Source organism: Phoca vitulina, unplaced genomic scaffold, assembly GCF_004348235.1.
Source record: "Phoca vitulina isolate PV1807 unplaced genomic scaffold, GSC_HSeal_1.0 scaffold20, whole genome shotgun sequence".
NCBI lineage: Eukaryota > Metazoa > Chordata > Mammalia > Carnivora > Phocidae > Phoca > Phoca vitulina.
This window is the reverse complement of record NW_022589723.1, coordinates 30,890,026-30,911,740: the sequence shown is the minus strand read 5'-3', so window position 1 is coordinate 30,911,740 and position 21,715 is coordinate 30,890,026. Positions and strand designations below refer to the sequence as shown.

Sequence of the window (21,715 nt, the reverse complement as noted above, 5' to 3'; positions counted from 1 at the left end):
AACTCTCCTGGCATGGGATGGAGAAGCCTTTTGAGTCTTACATACAGTAAAACACAGACAAGAGTGGGCAGACAGCAGAGATGAGGGAATTAAAGGATTTGCCCATCTGGCTTCATTTGACCTCTCTGCACTCAGATTACTTACTCTGCCTCTTCACATGATGTTCCCCTGTAGGCATGGGGATGACCCCAGTGACCCCTCGCAACAGGGCTTTGCAACATCCTGGTAGGGATGACATTGTATTAAGCCAGAGATACTCCCTGGTGCAGCTCCCTGATAAGCCCTGGGATGCAAAATGCCAGAATGTGGTCAGAATCTTTCTTTAATCTGGTTTAGAATACATTAACAAATAAAATCCCTGGTTGTTGTGAATATTATTAAACTAGCAGATACATACTTGCTCTTAGCCAAAAGGCCCAGAAGCTATGTGTGAATTAATTTTTAATTCTTAGATTTCAGCTAATTGACTAATGCTAATTGACTTTCTCACCATCAGTGCAGGAGAGTTCCAGATGTCCACATCTTCATCAACCCTTGATATTGTCAGGCTTTTTTTTTTTTTTTTAACAATTTGTGCGTGTGTGTGTGTGTGTGTGTGTGTGTGTGTGTTTGTATCTCATTGTTTTGTTTTGCATTTTCCTGGCGGCTAATGGGGTTAAACAACTTTGAGGTTTATTTGGATATCCTCTTTCATGAAGTGCCTGTTAACATCTCTTGCCTATTTTTGTACTAGGTCTTTTTCTTATTGCTTTGTAGTTCTTTGTATATATCCGGTATGAATCCTTGGTCAGATACGTGTGCTGCAAATATCTTCTCCCCCCTCTGGTTTATGTCTTTTGTTGTTTGTTTGTTTTTGTTTTGTTCCATTGTTGTTTTACTCGCTTAATGGTATCTTCTGATAAATGGAAGTTCTTTAATGTAACCCAACTTGTCGAGTCCTAGGTGTTTGATTGATAATATGAAATGGTACCTTATTTAAAATTTTATTCTCTAATGACATTTTTTAATTTTTAAAAAAATTTTTTTTCTAAAGATTTTATTTATTTATTTGACAGAGACACAGTGAGAGCAGGAACACAAGGGGGGAGCGGGAGAGGGAGAAGCAGGCTTCCCGCGGAGCAGGGAGCCCAATGCGGGGCTCGATCCCAGGACCCTGGGATCATGACCCCAACCGAAGGCAGATGCTTAACGACTGAGCCACCCAGGCGCCCCTCTAATGACATTTTTTAAAAAAGATTTTATTTATTTATTTGACAGAGAGGCACAGGGAAAGAGGGAACACAAGCTGGGGGAGTGGGAGAGGGAGAAGCAGGCTCCCCGCTGAGCAGGGAGCCTGACACAGGGCTTGATCTCAGGACCCCAGGATCATGACCTGACCTGAGCCGAAGGCAGATGCTAACAACTGAGCCACCCAGGTGCCCCTCTAATGACCTTTTTAAAAGACAAAATTTACATTGTTTGTTGTTTATATATAGAGATATAGTTGATTCTTATATATCGACCTTATACCCAATGACCTTGCTAAATCAACTTACGAATTCTAAGAGTTTTATTCATAGATTCCTTTGGATTTTCTATATATGTCATCTACAGATAATGGTAGTTTTATTTTTTCTTTCCAATCCTTATATTTTTATTTTTGTTCCTTCTCTTTTTGAACAGGCTAGTACCTCCAGTACAATGTTGAACAGAAGAGATGATGGGGACATCCTTGTCTCAATTCCAGTCTTGGGGATATCTTTCAGTATTTCACCATTAAGTGGGATGTTTGCTTTAGATATTTTAGTGATATTCTTGATTAAGTTAAGGAAATTCCTTTCTCTTCCTAAGTTGCTAATTGTTTTTTTCTTAAAATCATGAATGGGTATTGATTTTATCAAGTGCTTTTTCTGCATCTACAAAAATAATCATATAATTTTTCACTTTCATTCTATTGACATTTATCTTTATTCCCACTGATTGATTTTGGAATATTAAGCCAGTCTCTCATTCCTGAAATAAACTCAACCCTCAAGCCAGCAGTGTTGTATTTTTCTATACATAGTTATTTTTGTTGAGATTTTTGCAGTTACGTTTATGAGAGATTGGCCTTTAATTTTGTCAGATTTCGTATCAAGGTGGTGCTGAAATCAAAACGAGTTAGGAAATAGTTCTTTTCTGGAATAGTTTGTGTAATTTGACATTTTTTCCCTTACGTGTTTGGCTGGAAACTTTTTTGATGACATACTTTAGAACGAGTTTTGTAGGCCACATTTTGGGAAACAGTGGTCTAGAACAAAACTTAAACATGAAATAGTCAATTCCTGTTAGTTTGAATGCTCTCGTTTTTATTTATTTCCTCCCTATGCAGGACCAGCCACTTTACCTTTTCTTTCCTGGCTGTGTGGGCTCAGCTAAGTCAGCACACAGGAAAGTGGTGAGGCCATCTGAGACCAAGCCTGGTCCTCAGGTCTACGCTCTCTCCTTGCCACCAGGCAGCCTGCCCTCAGCCATCTCCACACTCCTCTGACAGAATGAATGCCCTTGATGGCGTCCCCTTCAAGGTGCCCAATGGCTTTGTGATAGGCACAGAGCCCCTTCCTGGGACAGAGCTCAGTGTCCCAGCCTGCAGGGAGCTTCTGCTGGGTTCTATGGTAAGTGTATCTCTCTGTCCATCTGTCTCTTGTCTCTGGGTCTGTAGATCTGATGCTGAGACTCATAGGCCTTGTTCCTTGATTTTAAAGGGCAGCAAGGCCAGGGTGCCTGGGTGGCTCAGTCAGTTAAAGTATCCGACTCTTGATCTCAGCTCAAGTCTTGATCTCAGGGCTGTGAGTTCAAGCCCCTCGTTGGGCTCCACACTGGGTGTGGAGCCTACATGCATACATACATACATATGTACCTACATACATACATAAATGGCAGCAAGTCCATCTGTGGTATATTCTAGAAAGTTCTGGAAATAACCCAAGGGGAAAAGGTGTTTCATGAAGAAGGCTGGTGATGGGGATTATTTGGTGGGTCTTATTTTAAAAATGATTAGGATAACAGGAAGCTGCCTATAGGAAGTGACTGAGAGTCATTGCAAGGATACTCCAATTCCTCTTTTCCCTGTCAGCCTGCTGCCATGTCTAAAATTCTACCATTTAGAATCACTCCCGTGAACTAAGACACTATCTCTAGAATCCTCTGTTAAAATGCAGTTAGATGAGACACATTAGAAGGTATTACTGTTCCACAGACCCAAAGCACATCTGCCCTGGAGGCGCCCTTGAAACACCTCATGCCCCACAGCTCACACACTGGGATATGCACCCAGTGTATGCAGTGGTATCTGGTATCGCACACCCTCAAGATAAACGAGAGTCAAGTTTACTTGGAGGTTTAGGGGGAAACCTATTGCATTTGTATTATAACACAGATAGATCATGAGATAGGATGCAGAATTCACATGAATTTTTACAAATGAAAGAACAAGATTGCCAAAAACTGTGGAACTGGTGTCGGGCCTCTCAGAGTCTTATGTGCTCCTTCTCCACTGTCGGCAGGGTACTTTGTAAAAAGTTCTGAGAATCTAGGGCGGCCCTCACTCATTTTGCACATGAGGAACCTGAAGTCCAGAGAAGGGAAATGGTTTGTCCAACGTTAGTGGCAATGGCAAGACTAAACCCCAGGTCTTAACTCCAAATCGCTGCGTATTAGCTCAGAGCAGGATGGGAGCGTGAGACACTGGACGGGGAAGGTTCCTCGGCAGAAAACCGGGTTGCAGGAAGTCAGGTGCAGAAAGTACAATCCACGAAGGAGGAAGGGGCTTGAGTGGCTCGGGGGCCCGGGAGCAGGAGACTCAGTGCCATTTTGCTTTATCCGCAGACCCTTAGGACCAAGGTCTCCAGAAGGAAAATCAGCTCTGTAAAACCCAGAGCACAGTGTCCAGGGGCCCATAGTCACTTTTCCCAGGCAGCCTTCACCGTGGGCCTGTGTCGTTGGGCAGAGGAATTCGCTTGGCTAAGCTCCAGTGGAGGTGGATTATCACAGCTTTTCCCTCCCCGCTGAGCTCAGGCCAAGCCAGGAAGAAGTTATCCTGAAAGTTAGTTTTCTTAGAAGCAGAATTGGGCACCTTTCTGCCAAGTCCATGTCTGGTGTCCTAGCCCAGGTGCTGACCCTAGCTCTGCCCACTACTCTCAGCGAGGGTATCTGTACTCCCTGGAGCCTGTTTCCCTTCCTGGGCCTCCATTTCTTTCACTGCTGGGCCAATCTAACAAACAGAGAAGCGTAAGACTCCAAGTATGATTTACAGCCTCTCCTGGTAAGTCCTCTTGAGTTCATCGGGCTGTATTCCCAGTGTTTGGAACCTGGAATACATTTTCCCATAACAACGATGTTACAGATAGTGGTTAGATTACCAGGTGAACCTAGGACAGTTTAGAACAGTGGTCTAAACGGAAAAAGTAATAATCACAGCTACTATTATTGAGGACCTGCTGTGCACTAGGCCCGTGCTTAGGTGCTCTGTGTACATTCACTCTTCTCTCTCATATTTATGATAACCCTTTTAGCAGGCATGTGTTCCTACCCCACGGCACAGGAAACCAAAGCTGTCACCCAGCTGATGTACTTATGAGTGACACAGGCAGGATTCCCACACGTCTGTCAGACCCCAAAGCCCATGTCCACCCCACCCACCCTGCTGCCTTCACCCTTCCTTCCATACTTAAAGCCTTGGCAAGTCTGTGTTTGATTGTTTCATAGTTTCCCTTTAATTAGAGTGAATTGCCCTAACAAAAAAATATTTTTAGAGAAAAAATACATTCGCATAGTTTAAAAATGAAAATAAAAAGAAAGAAAAGGCTTACAAAAGGGTATAGAGCAGGGGTTGACAAACATTTTCTGTAAAAGACCAGGTAGTAAAAACTGGCAATTACTCAACTCTGTTGCTCTAGGGAAAAAGCCATAGTTCTGGAAAGGAGTGGCTGGATAGGGCCGTGTTCCAGTAACACTTTATGTACAAAAGCAAGGGGGGTGGTCAGTGTGGCCCACAGGCAGCTTGAAGGCCTTGGGAGAGCGAACAGCCTCCCACTGACACCTTCCCATCTATCCAGTTCTCCAGCTCCAACCCTCACTGGGGATATCTGTTTCTCATTTGCTATGTATTCTTCCAGGGATGCTTATGTGTGTAGAGACATGCAAGTACAGCTATTTCCTCCCTTTTTACCCCAAAGGTAGCATTTTATATACACTGTTATTCCTGACTTTTTTATCTCATATATTTTAAGATCTTTCTATATAGGTACATAAAAAGCTTCTTCAGTTTCATTTTTCACTGTGTAGCATTGCATTACATGGATATATTGTACTTTCTTGAATGGACACTTGAGTTCTTCCCAGGCTTCTGCCGTGACAAACAATGCTGCAGGGAATGACGATATGCACATGTCCTTTTGAATTTAAGTATTTTTCCAAATTGCCCTCCATAGGGGTCATACTGATTTCCATCCCAGCCAGCACTCTACAAGAGGCCTGTCCCCCCCACACTCTCCCAACAGAGTGTCCTCAGACTTTGGATCTTTGCTGAGGGATAGGCGGATGGTATCTCAGGGTAGTTTTGATTTGCCTTTCTCTTATCATGAGTGAAGTTGAGCAACTCTTCATGTGTTTAGAAGCCATCTGTGTGGCTCTCTTCTGTGGACTGTCCATAGCTTTTGCTCATGTTCCAGTTGAACTGTTGGTCTTTTTCCAATCTATTTCTAGCACTTGCTGTATTAGTAAATTTAGCCCTTCATCTCTGCTGCGAGTGCTGTTTTCCCCCCAGTTTGTCATCTGTCTTTGACCTTGCTTCTTGTGGTATATTTGCCGTGCAGATTTTGCACATGTGTGTATCTGTACTTTTATGGCTTCTGGAAAGGCTTTCCGCACTTGGGGTTATAAAGCATGTCTCTTCTGCTTTTCTCCTAGTACTTTTATGGTTTCATATCATACATTTGAATTTTTGATCCTTTTGGAATTCATCCTTGTGTATAACATAAGAATGGATCCAACTTCATTTTCTTCCAGCTAGCTAACACCATTTATTGACTAGTCTCTCTTTTTCCCATTGCTTGAGATGCCACCTTTATTATTTACCAAAGCCCCATGGATATTAAAGTCTATTTCTGGACTTCCTATTCTCTACGTGCATCTGTGCCAACACCATAGTTTTAATTATTGTCATTTTACAATATTTTAACAGCTAGTAGGGCCAGTCCCCCCTATTTAGCTTTTTGTGCCCAGAGTTTTTCTGGCTCTTCTGATTTGTTTGTTTTTCATACGAACTTTAGAATCATCTTGCTTCGTTCCATAAATCGTACATGTTGGTATTTGTTTTGGGTCTCTGTACCTTTTCATCCCCTGAGTCCCGCTGGCTGTCTCGAAACCTTCTTAGTCTCTTTCTCTCCACGTCTGCCGTATCACCCCTCACATGGTCTTTTTCCCTCCTCTGTCCTTCACAACCTGCCTGTTTTGCTCCAATCTCTTCATCCAACCGTTCATTCTGCACATACTTACAAGCATCCACTCTGTGCCAGGCCTGCCTGCGCCCTGAGGATGCAGAGAGGAATAAGACACGGCCACTGACTCAGTCAGGGAGCCATGCTGGAACAGCCACATTAGGCTCCTCTCCCCAGCCTAGGGTCATGTCAGGAGAGGAGGGGACAATGCCTGTGATCTAAGTGTCTGAGTATCTGTCTTCCTGCCTCTCCTTCCCCCCACAAATACCACTTCCCCCACCTTTGTTCTTCCTTCACTGGCCATCACAAAGCGTTGAAATTGCCTTTTAGACAATTTTACATTTTTTAACGGAGTTTTGTATTTCTGGATCTTATTTTTAAAGGTAGGCAACAGATGAATATTTTTTTTACTCATTTCTAAACTCTCAAGTTAGATTATTTATGTGAGCTCCGATTGTTTTTTCAGGTGGCCTGATAATGTAGTTGAGAAAGTACTACTGTCGGGTGGCCCGAGGAATCCCAGCTCAAGCCACTCAACACCAATCTGACCTCCAGCAAATTAAAGATTCTGAGCCTCATTTTCATAGTCTGGAAATAGAAATAACACTAGAACGTACTAAGTAGAGTTTAACAGAGATTAGTGATTTTTACATTTCCTGGGCTTCAGAGTAACCTCTGATGACATCAAAGGGGAAGGGGGCAGGTATTATTCCAGAGAGAGGTTTGTGTGCCTCACTGGCAAATGGTGCTGGGCTCAAGTGAAAGTTTCTTTGCTAAGAACAAGGTTTCTCGGAGACATTTTTTAAGCTGCTATCGTTCAATTACATACTGAAAGGCAAAGGGACTTAGATATTGGATTTCACTACATTTCATTCTATTAACCTATTCCTCATTATGTCCTTCAGGCCGAGTTAACCATTCAATTGTATGGCTATCCATCGACCCCAGTGCTAGCTTAAACTGGGGCTGGGGGTGGGTGGTGATGGATGCCTGGAGTGTAGAATCGGAAGCTGCCCAGGCCTGGCAAGTTTTTGGCCAAACGGTTCCCTGGAGGCCAGGGGGTAGGGGTGCGCCCCTTGGGCCTGGTTTGCGCCCGGAGAGCCTCACGTCGCCTTCTCCTCGCAGCACGACTTCAGCTTGGAGAGGAGAGCGCTCTTCTGGGCGGAGGCCGTGGTCCGGGGACCCTGCCCGTTCCAGTGCGACGCTGCGGGAATGGCATCAGCCCCTCCCGCCTGGCTCTTGCTGATCGGCCCCGAACGCGAGCTAGTGCCTGCACCTGCTGCAGACATGGGCCCTGAGGCCGGACCCCAGCAGCGGCTTAACCAGGAGGAGGAGGAACAGAACCAGGGCGAGGACCACGACGACGAAGAAGCCACCTCTGGCAACGAGGAAGAGCCAGGTCACTGCAGCCCCCCGTCCAGCTCCCCTGCGAGCCCCGGCCCCGGCCATCCCCGCTGCTCGCTGGACTTGCTGCGCAGCGTGAGGTCGGAGCTGGCCGGGGCACGGCGGCGGCTCTCCGAGGGCCCGCTGGCCGCCGGCCCCCGCGCCCTCCTGCACCGCATCCGCAGCCGGGCGCTGAGCCTCTGCCCCGGCCCCATGCCGCCCGCGGGCCCCGCGCCCCCGCTCCCCAGCGCCCCCGCGTCGCCCCCGCGGCCCTGCACGGCCGGCGCCATGCCCGCGCTGCGGAGCCACAAGCCCACGGTCTCGGTAAGGAACCTGCTCACTCCACCAAGGCCGCAGCCCAGCCCAGTAGTCTGGGTTCCCCGCCTGGTCCGCAGCCCTCCTTCCCTCCTCTCTGCTCTCCTCCTCCCTGCATTTTCCTCTTCTCATCTGGCCCTGTACCATGCTGTCCTTCCTGTGGCCCTTGGCCTAGACTAGTCCCTGCTCAGAGGCCGCCATTCCCTGTTTTACGCTGTGTTTGTTTTGCTTCTATTAGGGTACGTGTCACAGTTGTAATTATCCGGTATCTGTCTGTCTCTTCCCATGCAGTATGAATTCTTTTAGGGCAAGGGATTGGAGGGCCTTCAGTTTTGTTTCCAGGGCACCCAGCAGCAGATTGGCCCCTAGGGGGTGCTCAGTGAATATCCGTTGAATGAATGAATGTGACTCAAATCAAGGGCTTCCCACAGAGCAAGGCTTCGGGTAGGATGGGTGAGCTGGAGGCTCAATCAAAGGATACTCCCTGAGCAGTTATTTCCTGCTGGGCACTGAGTTGGAAGAGACAGGTCAAAACCACAGGACAAGGAGAGTTGGCCAAGGGGCTTGTGGGACAAGGCAGCACTGTGTAGTGGGAGGGATCAGGTGTTGAGGGAGAGGGGACAGTTTTTGCAGACTGGGAAGGCTTCAGGACAGAGGATGTGCCTGTGGAAGAACTGGGAGCAGAAGTGAATTTAAAGTGAAACCAGTGAAGCTTAAGCCTCAGACCCCTTACTTTGCCTCTTCCAAGGCCTTATATCTAATTTTATATTCATAATTGTGTGCCTTTTTTAAGACATCCAAATTATGTAAGTACCAAACTCCATAAAAGCTGGATCTGGAGCAGATGGAGTGGGTCAGGGTTGAGAGCCAAAGGTGACAGTTGGGCACAGCTTTCTGCCCCCTAGCTGCCCTACAGTTAGGCCAGGAGAAGCAACAGAATAAGGCCCAGGTGAAATTTAAATCCAAAAACAAACTAGAAGTCTGGCTCTTTCCACTCACGGTTGTGTGACCTTTGGCAAGTCACTGAACTGCTCTGAGCTATCCCTGGGCCACTTTACCTCACACAGTTGCTTAGAGCAAACACAGAGAAGAGGCTGTAACCTGGACAGGCGCACCACATCTAGGGCCAGACGTTGATGCCAGGATGGCTCTTTCCTGGTCCAGATTACATTTAACTCTAGCAACAAGCCTGTGGGGGCAATGGGGCGCATGTTCTGCAGAGGAGAAAACTGAGGCAGAGAACAGCTAAGAATCATTTTTAAGGTCACAGGAGTAGACTCAGATCCTAAGATTTGGATATTTTCCAGTTTGGGGGTCAAGAGCAGAACCTAGGGTAAGGTCATGGCAGGAAAACCCCTGAAAAGATAGGGATGGGTGGACAATTCATGTCACACATATACACTCTGCCCCAGGAGCCAGGGCAGCAGCTGGGCTTTCCCTGGGGAGGAGGGGACAGGGCGGTCTCGTCAGGGTTGCCAGATGGGTGCTTCTTTATGGGGAATGGGTTAGGGGTGATGCTGGCCAAACTGACTGAAATGCCTTTGAGCCACCCTCCTTACTCTAGGGCCAGTGTGGTCTCCTCAGCACACAGCTGTGCCCAGTCCCTACCCAGCTCCACGCCCTGCCCAGCCCCAGCCCAGCCAACCTGAAGGAGGAGGAAGACCCACCCCTGCTCCTCCCCTCACTAAGGTGTGGGGTAAAAAAGACTGAATGTGATTCTGAGTAGGGCTCAGGTCCCAAATGTGTGTTGCTTCCCCAGTCATTAACTTCTCTGAACCTCAGTTTCAATGTCTGTGAAATGGGATAATAGGATGGACCTATCATATTTCTCTTGTGGAAAAATGTCCTGCCCAGCAGGTGACACCTCCAGTGGTAACTGACACATCCAGCCTGTCTATTTCAGTCCCTCAGCCCGTACACCTGCCTGCCACCTCCTGGGGGGATGCCCCAGCATCTCAGCGCCTGCAGATCACACCCTGCTTCTGCTGACCTGCTGTCTGCCCTGAGCCAGGAGGAGCAAGACCTCATCGGGCCAGTGGTCGCCCTGGGATATCCCCTGTATAGGGCCATCGGGGCTCTGCAGAAGACGGGGCGGCAGAGCCTGAGCCAGGTAGGTGAAGGAGGGACCCCGAGCTAGGGGGGCTGTGGGTCTGGAACCAGATGAGTAGCCAAGTAGTTTTTATCTTTAACTTGAAAAAGTTTTGTTTCCTTCTCTTTAGAAGCAGAACCTTAGCCTGACATTAATTGTTGAGGGTTATGAGCAAGTTTCTAGACCCTGATGCTATTTTCTCCATAAGGGTTTATCAGGAATCCCCATGGCCATTTGGAGAGTTTTAATATTCTACTCCTGTTCCAGTCTCTGCCCCAAGCACAAGGGACTGGAGCTTTGGGCAGCCGATAATCTCTCCAGAGATACCCAAAAGAACTTTTTGCAATGAGAGAGATGTTTTATACCTGGGTTGTCCAATACAGTAGACACTGGCCTTATGTGGCTACTTGAAATATGGCTAGTGTGACTAAGAAACTGAATTTTTGGTTTTACTTAATTGTAATTAATTTAAATTAAAATAGCCACATGTGGCTGCTGGCTACCTTAGGGACGACAGAGCACTAACCACTTCCCTCAATGAGCAGTTTATCCCTGTTCATATCCATCTCCTTCTCTTTTGATCTACCCATCCATCCATTCCACCTAGTCCGCAGTATTTACTGGGCACTTCCTAGGTGTTCAGATGCAGCGAGGAGCTATGGGGGAAACCTCCTCTTGGTGGAAGGGGCTGGGAAGAATGTATGGCCATTCTTAACTGAGCACAAGGACATTCCAGTGATCAGCAAAGGCTTCATGGAGGTGCCACTTCTTGAGCTGGACTTTAAGGATGAATCTGAATTTGAAGGAAGGAGAAGGGATGATATTCCAAGCAGGAGGAACAGTGTGAGCGAAGGAGTGGAGGCAGCAGGGAAGGGTTCAGGAGGCCCTGATACGACCTGTCTCGCTGGAGTACAGGGTGCATGATGCAGGCTGGTGGGAGATAGGACAGGGAAGGGGGATTGAGGGCAGATTGCGGGTACCTTGAAGGCTGGGCTGAGAGGTTTACAAATGACCCACTAACAAAAGGAAGGCATGGAAGGATTATGAGTAGGGGCAAGAGGCAACATTGATTGCCCTTCCAGCACCTGAAGGTCACAGGTCACATTGGGCTTCCCATTGTTTTCTGAACATGCGGGCTCTTTTGGTTGGAAAACTGAGCTGCGGGTATCAAAAGGCCCCAGGGCAGTTGGCACTTCTTCCTTTCTTCCGTCCCTGCCCCATCACCATCAGAGGGCTTGGATACTCTCTCCGTAATCACTGATGACTGTCATATGTCGGGTCCCTGAGGTCCAGAGCTGCCTGCTCCTGGATAAGGGAGGGACAGAAGGAGAGTGACTCTCATCCTGGAGCGGAAGCAGGATGTGCTGCTGCCAGGTGGAGGAGGTGGGCAAATGCACCTGGCTGCCTTCCCCACCCACTCCTGCTTCTGCTCTCCTCTGGCTTCATCAGTCCATGCCTTGTCCTGGAGGAAAACCTCCAACATGGTTGCTGACATTCATCGAACACCTTTTTTGTGCCAGGCCCTCAATCTGAGAATATTCTATTAGGTCTTCTCAGTTCTGCAAGGTTGCTACTACTGTCCCTCCCCACTTTGCTGATGAGGAAACCGAGTCCAGGGAGGTTCATATCACCAAATCAATGGAAGAGCCAGGGTAGAGGCCAGGCTGGTTTGACTCTGAATCTTTGTTGCATGGTACTTTTCTCTCATTTTCTGTGTGAGAACCTTCCAGGGAAGCACCCCAGGCCGATCTGAGATTTAAGAGTAGATCTAAAGTTGTCCCCACCTTCGGCCGCTGCTGAAAGCCAGAACCTGGGCCAAGAAGCTGGCCAGGAGGACTGTGAAGGACCACAGCCACGGTGGGGGCTCTGACATGCCCCCCAGTCCCTTTAGCTTCTGTGACAAGGCTGAGGCCTCACGCCATCATTGTGGGGGTCTGAAGATTTAGTCGGAACCAGCACGGGTCACTGGGCTCCCCGTGGGTGGGCTGGAGGAATCCCACCGCATTGGGAACATTGTGTTTCCAGATATACACTGACCACCTGCCTGGCCAGCCGGATCTCTGGGGGGCCTTCTTCCATGGTGGTCAGTCAGGAGCCAAGCCCTGAGGTGTGGGCCTGAAGAGCCATTGGATGACTCCATCTGTTTTCCCCCACCAAGTGATTATTTCCCTCTATTCTGTGAAGTTCCACCATTAAGTGAGCAACTCCTTTGGGTTCAGATTCCTCCCCCCCCTCCCCCCGCACCGCTTAAAGGATATACACTATAGTAATCCTTTCTGGCCAGAAATTATTGACAGATGGCCCAGGAAGGTGAGCATCAGGTGACAGAGACAGAGCAGTTAGAAGATCCAGGGAGAAAGGAGGAGATACAAAAGATAAGCTTTGTCCATCATTCCTTCCTTCCTTCCACAAGGATTGATGTGCCCACTGGCTGCCTCAGGACATCATGGGTGACATGTGTGAGCATCCACAGGCCAGGCCCAGACTTGGTATGGGACTCCAGGCACCTCAGGGCCCCTCTTTGAACCTCACTTTCCCTCTTCACAGAATGGAGGGGGGAATATGTGTTTATAATCAATGACTGCTGAGGGCCCCATCCCGGGGTGTGAAGGTGACATCTTTACCCACCCTGGGGCCTGAGGCAGACCTGCTGGCTTCTATAGTCTCGTAGGCCCAAAAGCTGACCAAGCAGCAGAGTCTCTACAACTGTAGATCCCCAGGACCTACTCTGGAGGATCCCAGTCAGTGGATCTGGAGTGTGCCCAAGGGCCTATCGTGTTAAGGATCTGAAGGTGGTTCTGAAATGTCGCCTGCCATGGGGCTACTGGTATGGATCGAGGTCAGCTGTCCTTTGAGTTAGCGGTTCTCAGCCGTGGCTGCACAGAACTACCTGGAGAGCTATACAAATCCCAGTGCCCAGACTGCCTCCCAGACCAATTATATCAGAGCCTCTGGAGGCCAGCATCAGTGGTTTCTGGGTAGTTGTGTTAAGGCTCCCACGTAGCTGCGGTCGGCACCAAGGCCAAGAACCTTTGCTGTGTTTGAGCCAAGAGGCCAAGGGAGCAGCCACCATCCACTCTTGACTTGCTCTTGTTTTCACCTTTGGAAATCCTGTCTACTTTCAAGGCAGCTCAGAGCCCCTCCTCCAGCACTGGGCCCTGGATGGACAAAGCCAAAAGGTCAGATGACCTAGGCCCTCATCCTGGGTCCCTGGGCAAGCTGCCCACCCTGCTTGGACCTGTTTCTTCCACTGCGCAAGGAGGGCTTGGCTGGGTGGTTTACAAAATATGCTCAGAGCAAGATCTAGGCATCCTGAGGCAGGAGCACTGGACCCCTGGCTCCCCTGCTCCTGCCCCCAGTTTTCCCAGAGCAGCTCGACCTTCCCATTATTGTTATTGAGGCTTGGACAGCTCAGAAGCTAAAGCAGTTTGAAAAGCATTCATCTGTATGATCCATGCTCTGAAGGTCTGCAGGAACCTCCCTGTTGCTTCTCCACCTGTACCCATAATTCCTGTGGTCTGGAGCCTTCATTTGGCATTGACTCTCTATAAGTCTTGCCTTGATTTGCCTGGCACTCAGGATTTCCCATATCTGGTTCCTCTCCCCCTAGGCTGTGAGCTCCTTGACGGTAGTTCTTAATTCATCTTAGGAACACAGCATACATTTATTGAGCTCCTTCTGTGGGTGCTGGGGACACAGTGGTGACCAAGACTGAAACAGCCCTTCCCTCGCTGAGAGAGGAGAGCGACTACAGAGTCGTACGCACGGGACGGGGTAGCACAGTCTCTCAGAGCCCACAGGCAAGGCCCCCAGTGGAGACTGGGGCAGAGGCTCCCCAGGGAAGAGGGGTGAGGGAGTCAGATGTGCCAAGGCCTGGGGCTGCCGAGGGGGGAGCTGAGGCCACGGACAGGGGCAGGGGGGGCAGGTCTTTGGGCCCCGGTAAGGAGCAGTACCTCATCCTGAGGGCAAAAGCAGCTCCTGGTGACTAAGCACGGAGTGACCTGAACAGGTTTCCAGCCCTGTGGTATCTTCCTCTGTCCTCCTCCCCTTTCCAGCACCGGGGCTCACATGGGCCTGGATGGCAGACATGCATGTGTCTAGGGACAGGGTGGGGCTGCCCAGGTGTGGGTGCTGAGGAGGCTGCTTCACACTGGTGGGTGCTCACGAGGGAGGGTGGACAGACGGGGACGGGTGGTGGGTGAGGCGCCTGTGCTTCCAGCCAGTCCCACCCCCCACGTAGGGTCTGGGAACACTTAGCTCACCCTGACAGTCCTTTTCCTGGATTACAGCCCCCGGTTGGGGACATTTGGTAAGAATGTGCTGTCCACCCACCCCCAGGTCCCCAGGGGAGGCCTCTGCCCCTCTTCTGTTAGCTCACAGGGTCTCTGGGGCCATTTCTGTGTGTAGTGGGTTGACTCGGCAGCCTGGTCTGAGCCCAGGCCTCGCTGAGACCCCCAGGGTGCCTCCTCTGCCCCATCTGCTGCCCCTGCCAATGCCCTTACCACCCCTGCGCTGGGCCCCTTGTGGCCCAGTTTCTCGGCTACCTTAGTGCCTGTGACCGGCTGCTGCAGCAAGGCTACGAGGAGGGGCTGGTGGAGGAGGCCATGGAGATGTTCCAGTTCTCCGAGAGCCAGGTCAGCAGGGCCACCTGCCCAGACCCAGGGGGAGGGGAGGGGAGCGGCGGGGGTGCACACACGAGCCTAGTGTGCAGGGGCACACCCGTGCCGGAACCAGAGCCTGGGGGCCATCAGGATAGAGCCTGCTTGCTGAGCCCTGCAGAGGAGGAGACAGTCCAGGGAGGTGAAGCGTGGGGAAGGGGAGGAGAAGAGGTGGGGAGGGAAACAGGAGGCAAGGCTTTTGCTTTATTTAGCCGAATTAACACACAAATATTATTGGATGCCCACTCTGTCAGACACCCAGAGAGGAGCCATGCACAGCACAAAGATGCATAAACTCTACTCAGGGAGTTTGCTGCCTACCTGGAAACCCAGAAGGCAGACATCTGTGGGCCCAGTGGTACATTCTGAGTGCCCAGCGTACATGACCTGTCCACAGCGTGCTGTTGGCCCAAGCTCTGCTGAGCACTTCTCCACAGAGGCTGAGGCAAGGACAGGGGGCTGGGAGGGATGCCAAGGAGAAAGGAGGGAGGAGAAGCAGGGACTTTTCAGGCACTGGGGCCAGAGGAGGAAGGAGGGCAGAGGCTGCACTGCGTGAAACTTTGGCAGGGTTTGGGGCTCGGGCAGAGACCCCAGGCTGTGCATCCTCTGGGCCCCAGTATGTAGCCTCCTGCTTTCCGCCCCAGTTCCCGAGCACAGGGAGTCAGGAATGAGCTGGAGTAAAGCCAGGATGGAGCCAGTGGCCAGGCCTTCCTTGGCTCAGGAAGGGAGATGCAAGCCCATGTCACCCCGAGGTACAGGAAGAAAAACAGGTGCTGCCCAGGATCAGGCTTACCTGGCTCGGGAAGTCCATAGCTTTGTGGGAGTAGATACAGTAGGGACCAGGGAGAGGGCTCCACAGGGAGGTGGCTGACCTGGCAGAGTCCCCTTCCTCAGGCAGGTGAGTTCCTGCGCCTCTGGGCACAGTTCAGCGACATGGGCTTCGAGCAGGACCGGATCAAGGAAGTGCTGCTGGTCCACGGCAACCACAGTGAGCAAGCGCTGGAGGAGCTGGTAGCCTGTGCCCAGTGAGCACTGGCGCATTCCACAATGCCTGTGCATCCCAGTCCTGTGCCAGTCCTGGCAAGCCACTGTAACTGGATTATTAAGACTACGTAAGAGGGCCACCCTGCTGGCTCAATCGGAGGAGCATGTGGCTCTTGATCTCAGCGTTGTGAATTTGAATCCCACGTTGGGTGTTGAGATTACTTAAAAATAAATAAATAAATAAACTTAAAAAAAAAATTTACACAAGAGTGACGCACGCTCATTGTAAAAATGCAAACAGTGCCAAAGGTGGAGGTAAATACTGTAGGGGAGGCCAAACTTTACCCATTTTAGGTTTTCAGCTGGGGCTCTTCATGGAAAAGACCAATTAAGAAGAGAAAAACAGGGGCGCCTGGGTGGCTCAGTTGTTAAGCGTCTGCCTTTGGCTCAGGTCATGATCTCGGGGCCCTGGGATCGAGCCCCATGTCGGCTCCCTGCTCCGCGGGAAGCCTGCTTCTCCCTCTCCCAATCCCCCTGCTTGTGTTCCCTCTCTCTCTGTGTCTCTCTGGCAAATAAATAAAAATCTTAAAAAAAAAAAAAAGAAAAACAGTTTATTAATGCATGTAGCACACATCATGTGGGAGAAACCTCAATGAAAAGTAACTCAAAGCAGCAGTTAGAACTCTGGCTTGTATAGCAGCTTCAACAAAGAACAATAAATCTGTAGAGAAATGACAGGACAAAGGAAACTGTTTTGGGCTTCCAGGGATGGCAAGTTGTTGGGGGGAGGGGGCTGTGTAAATAACAGGAAGCAAACCAACTGAGTAGGTTTGTTGGCTGGTTCCTCTGGAGCATGTCTGGGCTGATAAGAATCTGTCTCCAGAAAAGGAGAATTTATACTTTGCCTTTAGGCAAAATGTGGGGGAAGGGTAGAGAGAGCTTTTTTCTGCATTTGCTACTTCTTAATTACCTTCAACTCAAAATAATTTTTATGTCACACAGGCATATTTTGGGGTGACATTCTGGTCTCTTTCAATACTAAAACAATCAGCTGGAAAAGTTGAAGGTCATTGCCTCTGGGGAGGGGCAGATGGGGGAGCATGGACAAGGAACTATGTTTTTTCATCCAAGCCTTGTAAAACTACCTGTATTTGACTCTTTATACTATATGCAATATTAACTTTGATTTTAAGAATATTAAAACAAATAAATGGTGGGCAGTTCTTTTCAGTCCTGTGGGCTCCTGGTCTTAGTGTGGGAAGAACATCTAACTGTGGTTCAGAAGACCTAATTTCTTATTTTGTTTCTGCTGCTGACTGGCTCAAGACCTCTTTGGGCCTCAGTTTCCCCTGGAAAAGTGGAGAGACTGGACCTGGCTGCTATCCCTAAGAATCCCCTGAAGACTTTGTTAAAGAGGCCCAGGTCCTACTCCTGGGTGATCTGATTTAGAAAGTCCAACTTGGCAGTCCCAGGGATCTATTTTGTTTTTATAAGCAGCTCTCTGGGGATTTTTAAAAATCTGTTGTTGTTGTTTTTTAATTGCTTTTGTTGTTGTTGATCTCCTTCACCCATTTCTCCTAACTACTAATCTGTTCTCTGTTCTCTTTTATCTATCAGCTTGGGTTTTTGTGTTTTTGTTTTTGTTTTTCAGATTCCACATATAAGAGAAATCATATGGTATGTCTTTCTCTGTCGGACTTATTTCACTTAGCATAACACCCTTGAGGTCCATCCATGTTGTCTCAGATGGCAAGATTTCATTCCTTTTATGGCTGGGTAATATTCTATTGTGTATATATACCACAGTTTCTTTATCGATTCATCCATCTGTGGACATTTAGGTTATTTTCATGTCTTGGCTATTGTAAATAATGCTGCAGTGAACATGGGGTGCATCTATCGTTTTGAGTTAGTGTTTTTGTTTTCTTTGAATAAACACCCGGAAGTTGGGGCGCCTGGGTGGCTCAGTCGTTGGGCATCTGCCTTCGGCTCAGGTCATGATCCCAGGGTCCTGGGATCGAGCCCCGCATCGGGCTCCCTGTTAGTGGGAAGCCTGCTTCTCCCTCTCCCACTCCCCCTGCTTGTGTTCCCTCTCTCGCTGTGTCTCTCTCTGTCAAATAAATAAATAAAATCTTTAAAAAAAAAAAAAACACCCGGAAGTGGAATTGCTAGCTCATATGGTAGGTCTATTTTTAATTTTTTGAGGACCCTCCCTACTGTTTTCCACAGTGGCTGCACCAGTTTACATTCCCACCAACACTGGACAAGGTTTCCTTTTCTCCACATCCTCGCCAACACTTGTTATCTCTTATCTTTTTGATGATAGTCATTCTAACAGGTGTGAGGTGATAGCTCCTTGTGGTTTTGATTTGCATTTCCCTGATAATTAATGCTCTTGAGCATATTTTCATATACATGTTGGCTATCTATATGTCTTCTTTGGAAAAATGTCTATTTGGGGCACCTGGGTGGCTCAGTTGGTTAAGCCTTTGACTTCAGCTCAGGTCATGATCTTGGGGTCCTGGGATGGAGCCCTGTGTAGGGGCTCCCAGCTTGGTAGGGAGTCTGCTTGTCCCTCTCCTTCTGCCCCTCCCCCCACTTGTGTGAGCTCACACTTCTCTCTCTCTCTCAAATAAATAAAATCTTTAAAAAAAGAAAGAAAAGAAAAAGTGTCTATTCAGATCTGCCCATTTTTATTTTTATTTATTTTTTGCTGTTGGGTTACATGAGTTCTTTATATATTTTGGATATTAGCCCCTTATCACATATATGATTCACAAATATTTCTCCCATTCAGTAGTTGCCTTTTCATTTTGTTGATGGTTTCTTTTGCTATGCAGAACCTTTTTATTTTCCACTTGTTTTTTGTTTTTGTTTTTTTGCTTTTGTTGCTTTTGCTTTTGGTGTCAGATTCAAAAAATCATCGCCAAAACCTATGTCAAGGAGCCCACCACCTATGTTGTCTTCTAGGAGGTTTAGGGTTTCAGGTCTTCCATTCTAGTCTTTATTCTAGTCTTCCATTCTAGTCTTTAATCCATTTTCAGTTAATGTTTTTGTATGCTGTAAGATGGCAGTCGAGTTTCATTCTTCTGCATGTGGTGTCCCATTTTCCTAACACCGTTTATTGAAGAGACTGTCCTCTCCCCATTGTATATTCTTGGCTCCTTTGTTGTAAATTAATTGACCATATATGCATGGGTTTATTTCTGGGCTCTCTCTTCTGTTCCATTGATCTGTGTGTCTGTTTTTATGCCAGTGTGTGCATGAGCAGGGAGTGGGGAGGAGGGATAGAAGGAGAAGCCAGACTCCTCATGGAGCAGGGAGCCCAATGTGGGACTCGATCCCAGGACCCTGGGATCATGACCTGAGCCAAAGGCAGATGCTTAACCTACTGAGCCACCCAGGTGCCCCATCCTCTGGGGATTCTTCTTCAATATATTGGGCCCACGGCCAGTGTGTGTGGCCCTCAGGGCCAGCAGATCTAAGCCTCCTGCTCTGACAACCTGTCAGTCTTTCCTGGGACTGGAAACCAGTTTGGGACCAGAATTGTCTCCAGTCACCGCAGGCTTGCCCTCTGGAGGACCCCAGAGATTGAGGGGACCAGCTGAGGGAGCTGCCCATGACTCAGGCAAGCAGAGGCCAGAACCAAGACTCCAGTGCCCTTGCCCTTCCCAGCTGGCCCTGTGCAAAGACCTAGAGCAATTGCCACAGAATCAAGACCTCTCAACCTTCTCCATCCAGCGAGCAGGACTGGACCTGGAGCTGAGGCCCGTAGAAAACCAAAATCTTCCATGTTTTTCATGGCTTCAAACCAGACACCTTGTTTGAATGTGCAGTGAGGACTTCTGCAGGCCTATCCAGGCCTAAACAGCAAGTTTGGGACCAGAACCTGGGACTCCTAGGTCTGTCCAGCCCCTGGGTGCTTTCCACTAAGCCTCGATGCCTGCCAACTTGAAATCACATAAAAAATATGCTTTGGCCCTAAAATGGCTTTGAATAACTTGCAGGCAATGCAAAACTATTTGAGAACATTGGCGAGACGGCATAAAGTTGGTCAAAAATAAAACTGCACTTGAAAAAGAATAAAATTCAAGTTCAATTTCTAAAAAGCAGTGTTTAATCCAAAGCTCTGTGTACTTTGATTAAGGTAGTCTGGCCTTGGTCTGCCACTTGATTAAGTCCCCTTGATTAGAGGCGACCAGTTGGTAGGCCCCTCACTCACCTTGCAGGCTCTTCCCCACACGGCTCCTCCCATTCTTCTCCCACCTGCTCCTAACTTCCCATTCCTAGGAAACTATTGCTTGATTTAAAATGGGGCATCAATGGGCACGTTGTAAATTTAAACTATTTTTAGGAGATAGAACAGTGTGGTAGTTAAAGGCCTGGGCTCTGAAGTTAGATCTGAGCTAAAACTATAGCTTTATCATTAACTAGTTGTGTGACCTGTGTGTGTATGTGTGTGTGTGTGACCTTTTGAAAGTCACATATCCTCTCTGTGCCTCAGTTCCTTATCTATAACATACAGATACTGAAACTTCCAAATGGGATGACTGAATGAGCTAGAACACAGGATGTTTGTGGCATGGTATCTAGTAGCTATTTACTTATTTATATAGATTTATACCCTGTCTTGGTTCTATAAACACTGCTACCTTTCCTCTGATCATCCTCTCATCCCCCTCATCATTGTTAAGGTTAACAAATCTCTAGCATTTATAATCGAACTCAGAAAACCTGGGAGAATTTCCCCCTTCCTCCCCACCCTCCCGCCCCTGTGACTCAGCCTCTCTGGTCAGCAGGGTTTAAGGAAGCCAGAGCAGAGGATTCTGGGAGTATCCTAAGAGAAGGACAATCCTTACAGCTAATACTAAGGGTCAAGTGACTGTATTGGTGGCCCCCCTGAAAGAGCAGCAATGACACACTTAGCTACCTGAAGGCAGGGTCTAAACAAGATGGCCCTCGGAGAGGAGGCCAGGAGGATGGTGGAGCCAGGGCACCAGGAGGCAGACAAGGCCTGGCCCAAGGATGCAGAAGGAAGCAGGTTCTGCCCTGGTTCTTGCTGTCATTTCTTTCCCCTATACTCTGTCTCCTCTACTGTGTCCCCACCATGTCCCCACCCAACATGGTTCCTTCAGAGGCTCAGTGCCAATAGGCTGAAGGCCTCCTGACTCTGATGGGAGTGGGGTGTCGGGGTGGTGTCTCATAAACTATTTCAGGCTGAAATCTCAAGTTCTTCGCTCCCATTCCTGGGGGATGTGCACAATGCCCTCTAGTGGGCTGACCCCCTGCCTCTTTCTTATAAGGACCTTTTGCGATTGCATCAGACCCACCTGGCTAATCCAGGATAATCTCCCATCTAAAAATCCTTAACTTAATCACATGTGCAAAGTCCTTTTTACCATGTAAGGTAACATAATTCCAAGGATTAGGACATGGATGTCTTCAGGGGACCATTATTCAATGTACCGCAGAGGGGCAATGCGTAACCCAAAATAATACGTGACTAATGGTGGAATTTCAAGCAGTCACTTTAGAAGTTTTGATGTGTTTTGCCTTACTCTTTATACAAGGGACATTTCTATTTTGGAACAGAATGGCCACGGAGCAGGCCTTACCCAGAGGTCAAGGTCTCAGGCAAGGCTGGGAGCTCACCGGGCTCAGGCTGACAGCTGGCTCCACGCCCCTCCCCCTCTCCCGCCTCTGGTAGGAGCCTCTGGGGCTCTTGCTTCAAGAGTCAGCCTTCGGCAGCTGACAACATTCTCCTGGCACCAGGAACAGCGCCAGCTGAGGGGCTGCCAGAGCCAACTCTCAGCCCTGACCCTTCTGCT

At 48.7% G+C, this 21,715-nt stretch overlaps 1 protein-coding gene across 1 annotated transcript; it reads left to right on the top strand.

Annotated features, from left to right (window-relative positions):
• The first annotated feature begins 2,425 nt into the window (after positions 1–2,425).
• UBAP1L (ubiquitin associated protein 1 like) lies at positions 2,426–16,267 on the top strand. The gene is made up of 5 exons (XM_032417358.1): positions 2,426–2,633; positions 7,584–8,165; positions 10,060–10,266; positions 14,778–14,879; positions 15,798–16,267. The coding sequence occupies exons 1-5, from the start codon at positions 2,514–2,516 to the stop codon at positions 15,930–15,932; spliced, it is 1,146 nt and encodes a 381-aa protein (XP_032273249.1). The 5' UTR covers positions 2,426–2,513; the 3' UTR covers positions 15,933–16,267.
• The last annotated feature ends 5,448 nt before the right edge of the window (positions 16,268–21,715 follow it).

What these genes read in the sequence shown, in the direction of transcription:
- UBAP1L (XM_032417358.1), top strand. Translation starts at nt 2,514, where the DNA reads ATGAATGCCCTTGATGGCGTCCCCTTCAAGGTGCCCAATGGCTTTGTG. An exon ending in GGCGGCAGAGCCTGAGCCAG is followed by an intron (nt 10,267 to 14,777) that starts GTAGGTGAAGGA and finishes CTTGTGGCCCAG; the next exon opens with TTTCTCGGCTACCTTAGTGC. An exon ending in TCCAGTTCTCCGAGAGCCAG is followed by an intron (nt 14,880 to 15,797) that starts GTCAGCAGGGCC and finishes CCCCTTCCTCAG; the next exon opens with GCAGGTGAGTTCCTGCGCCT.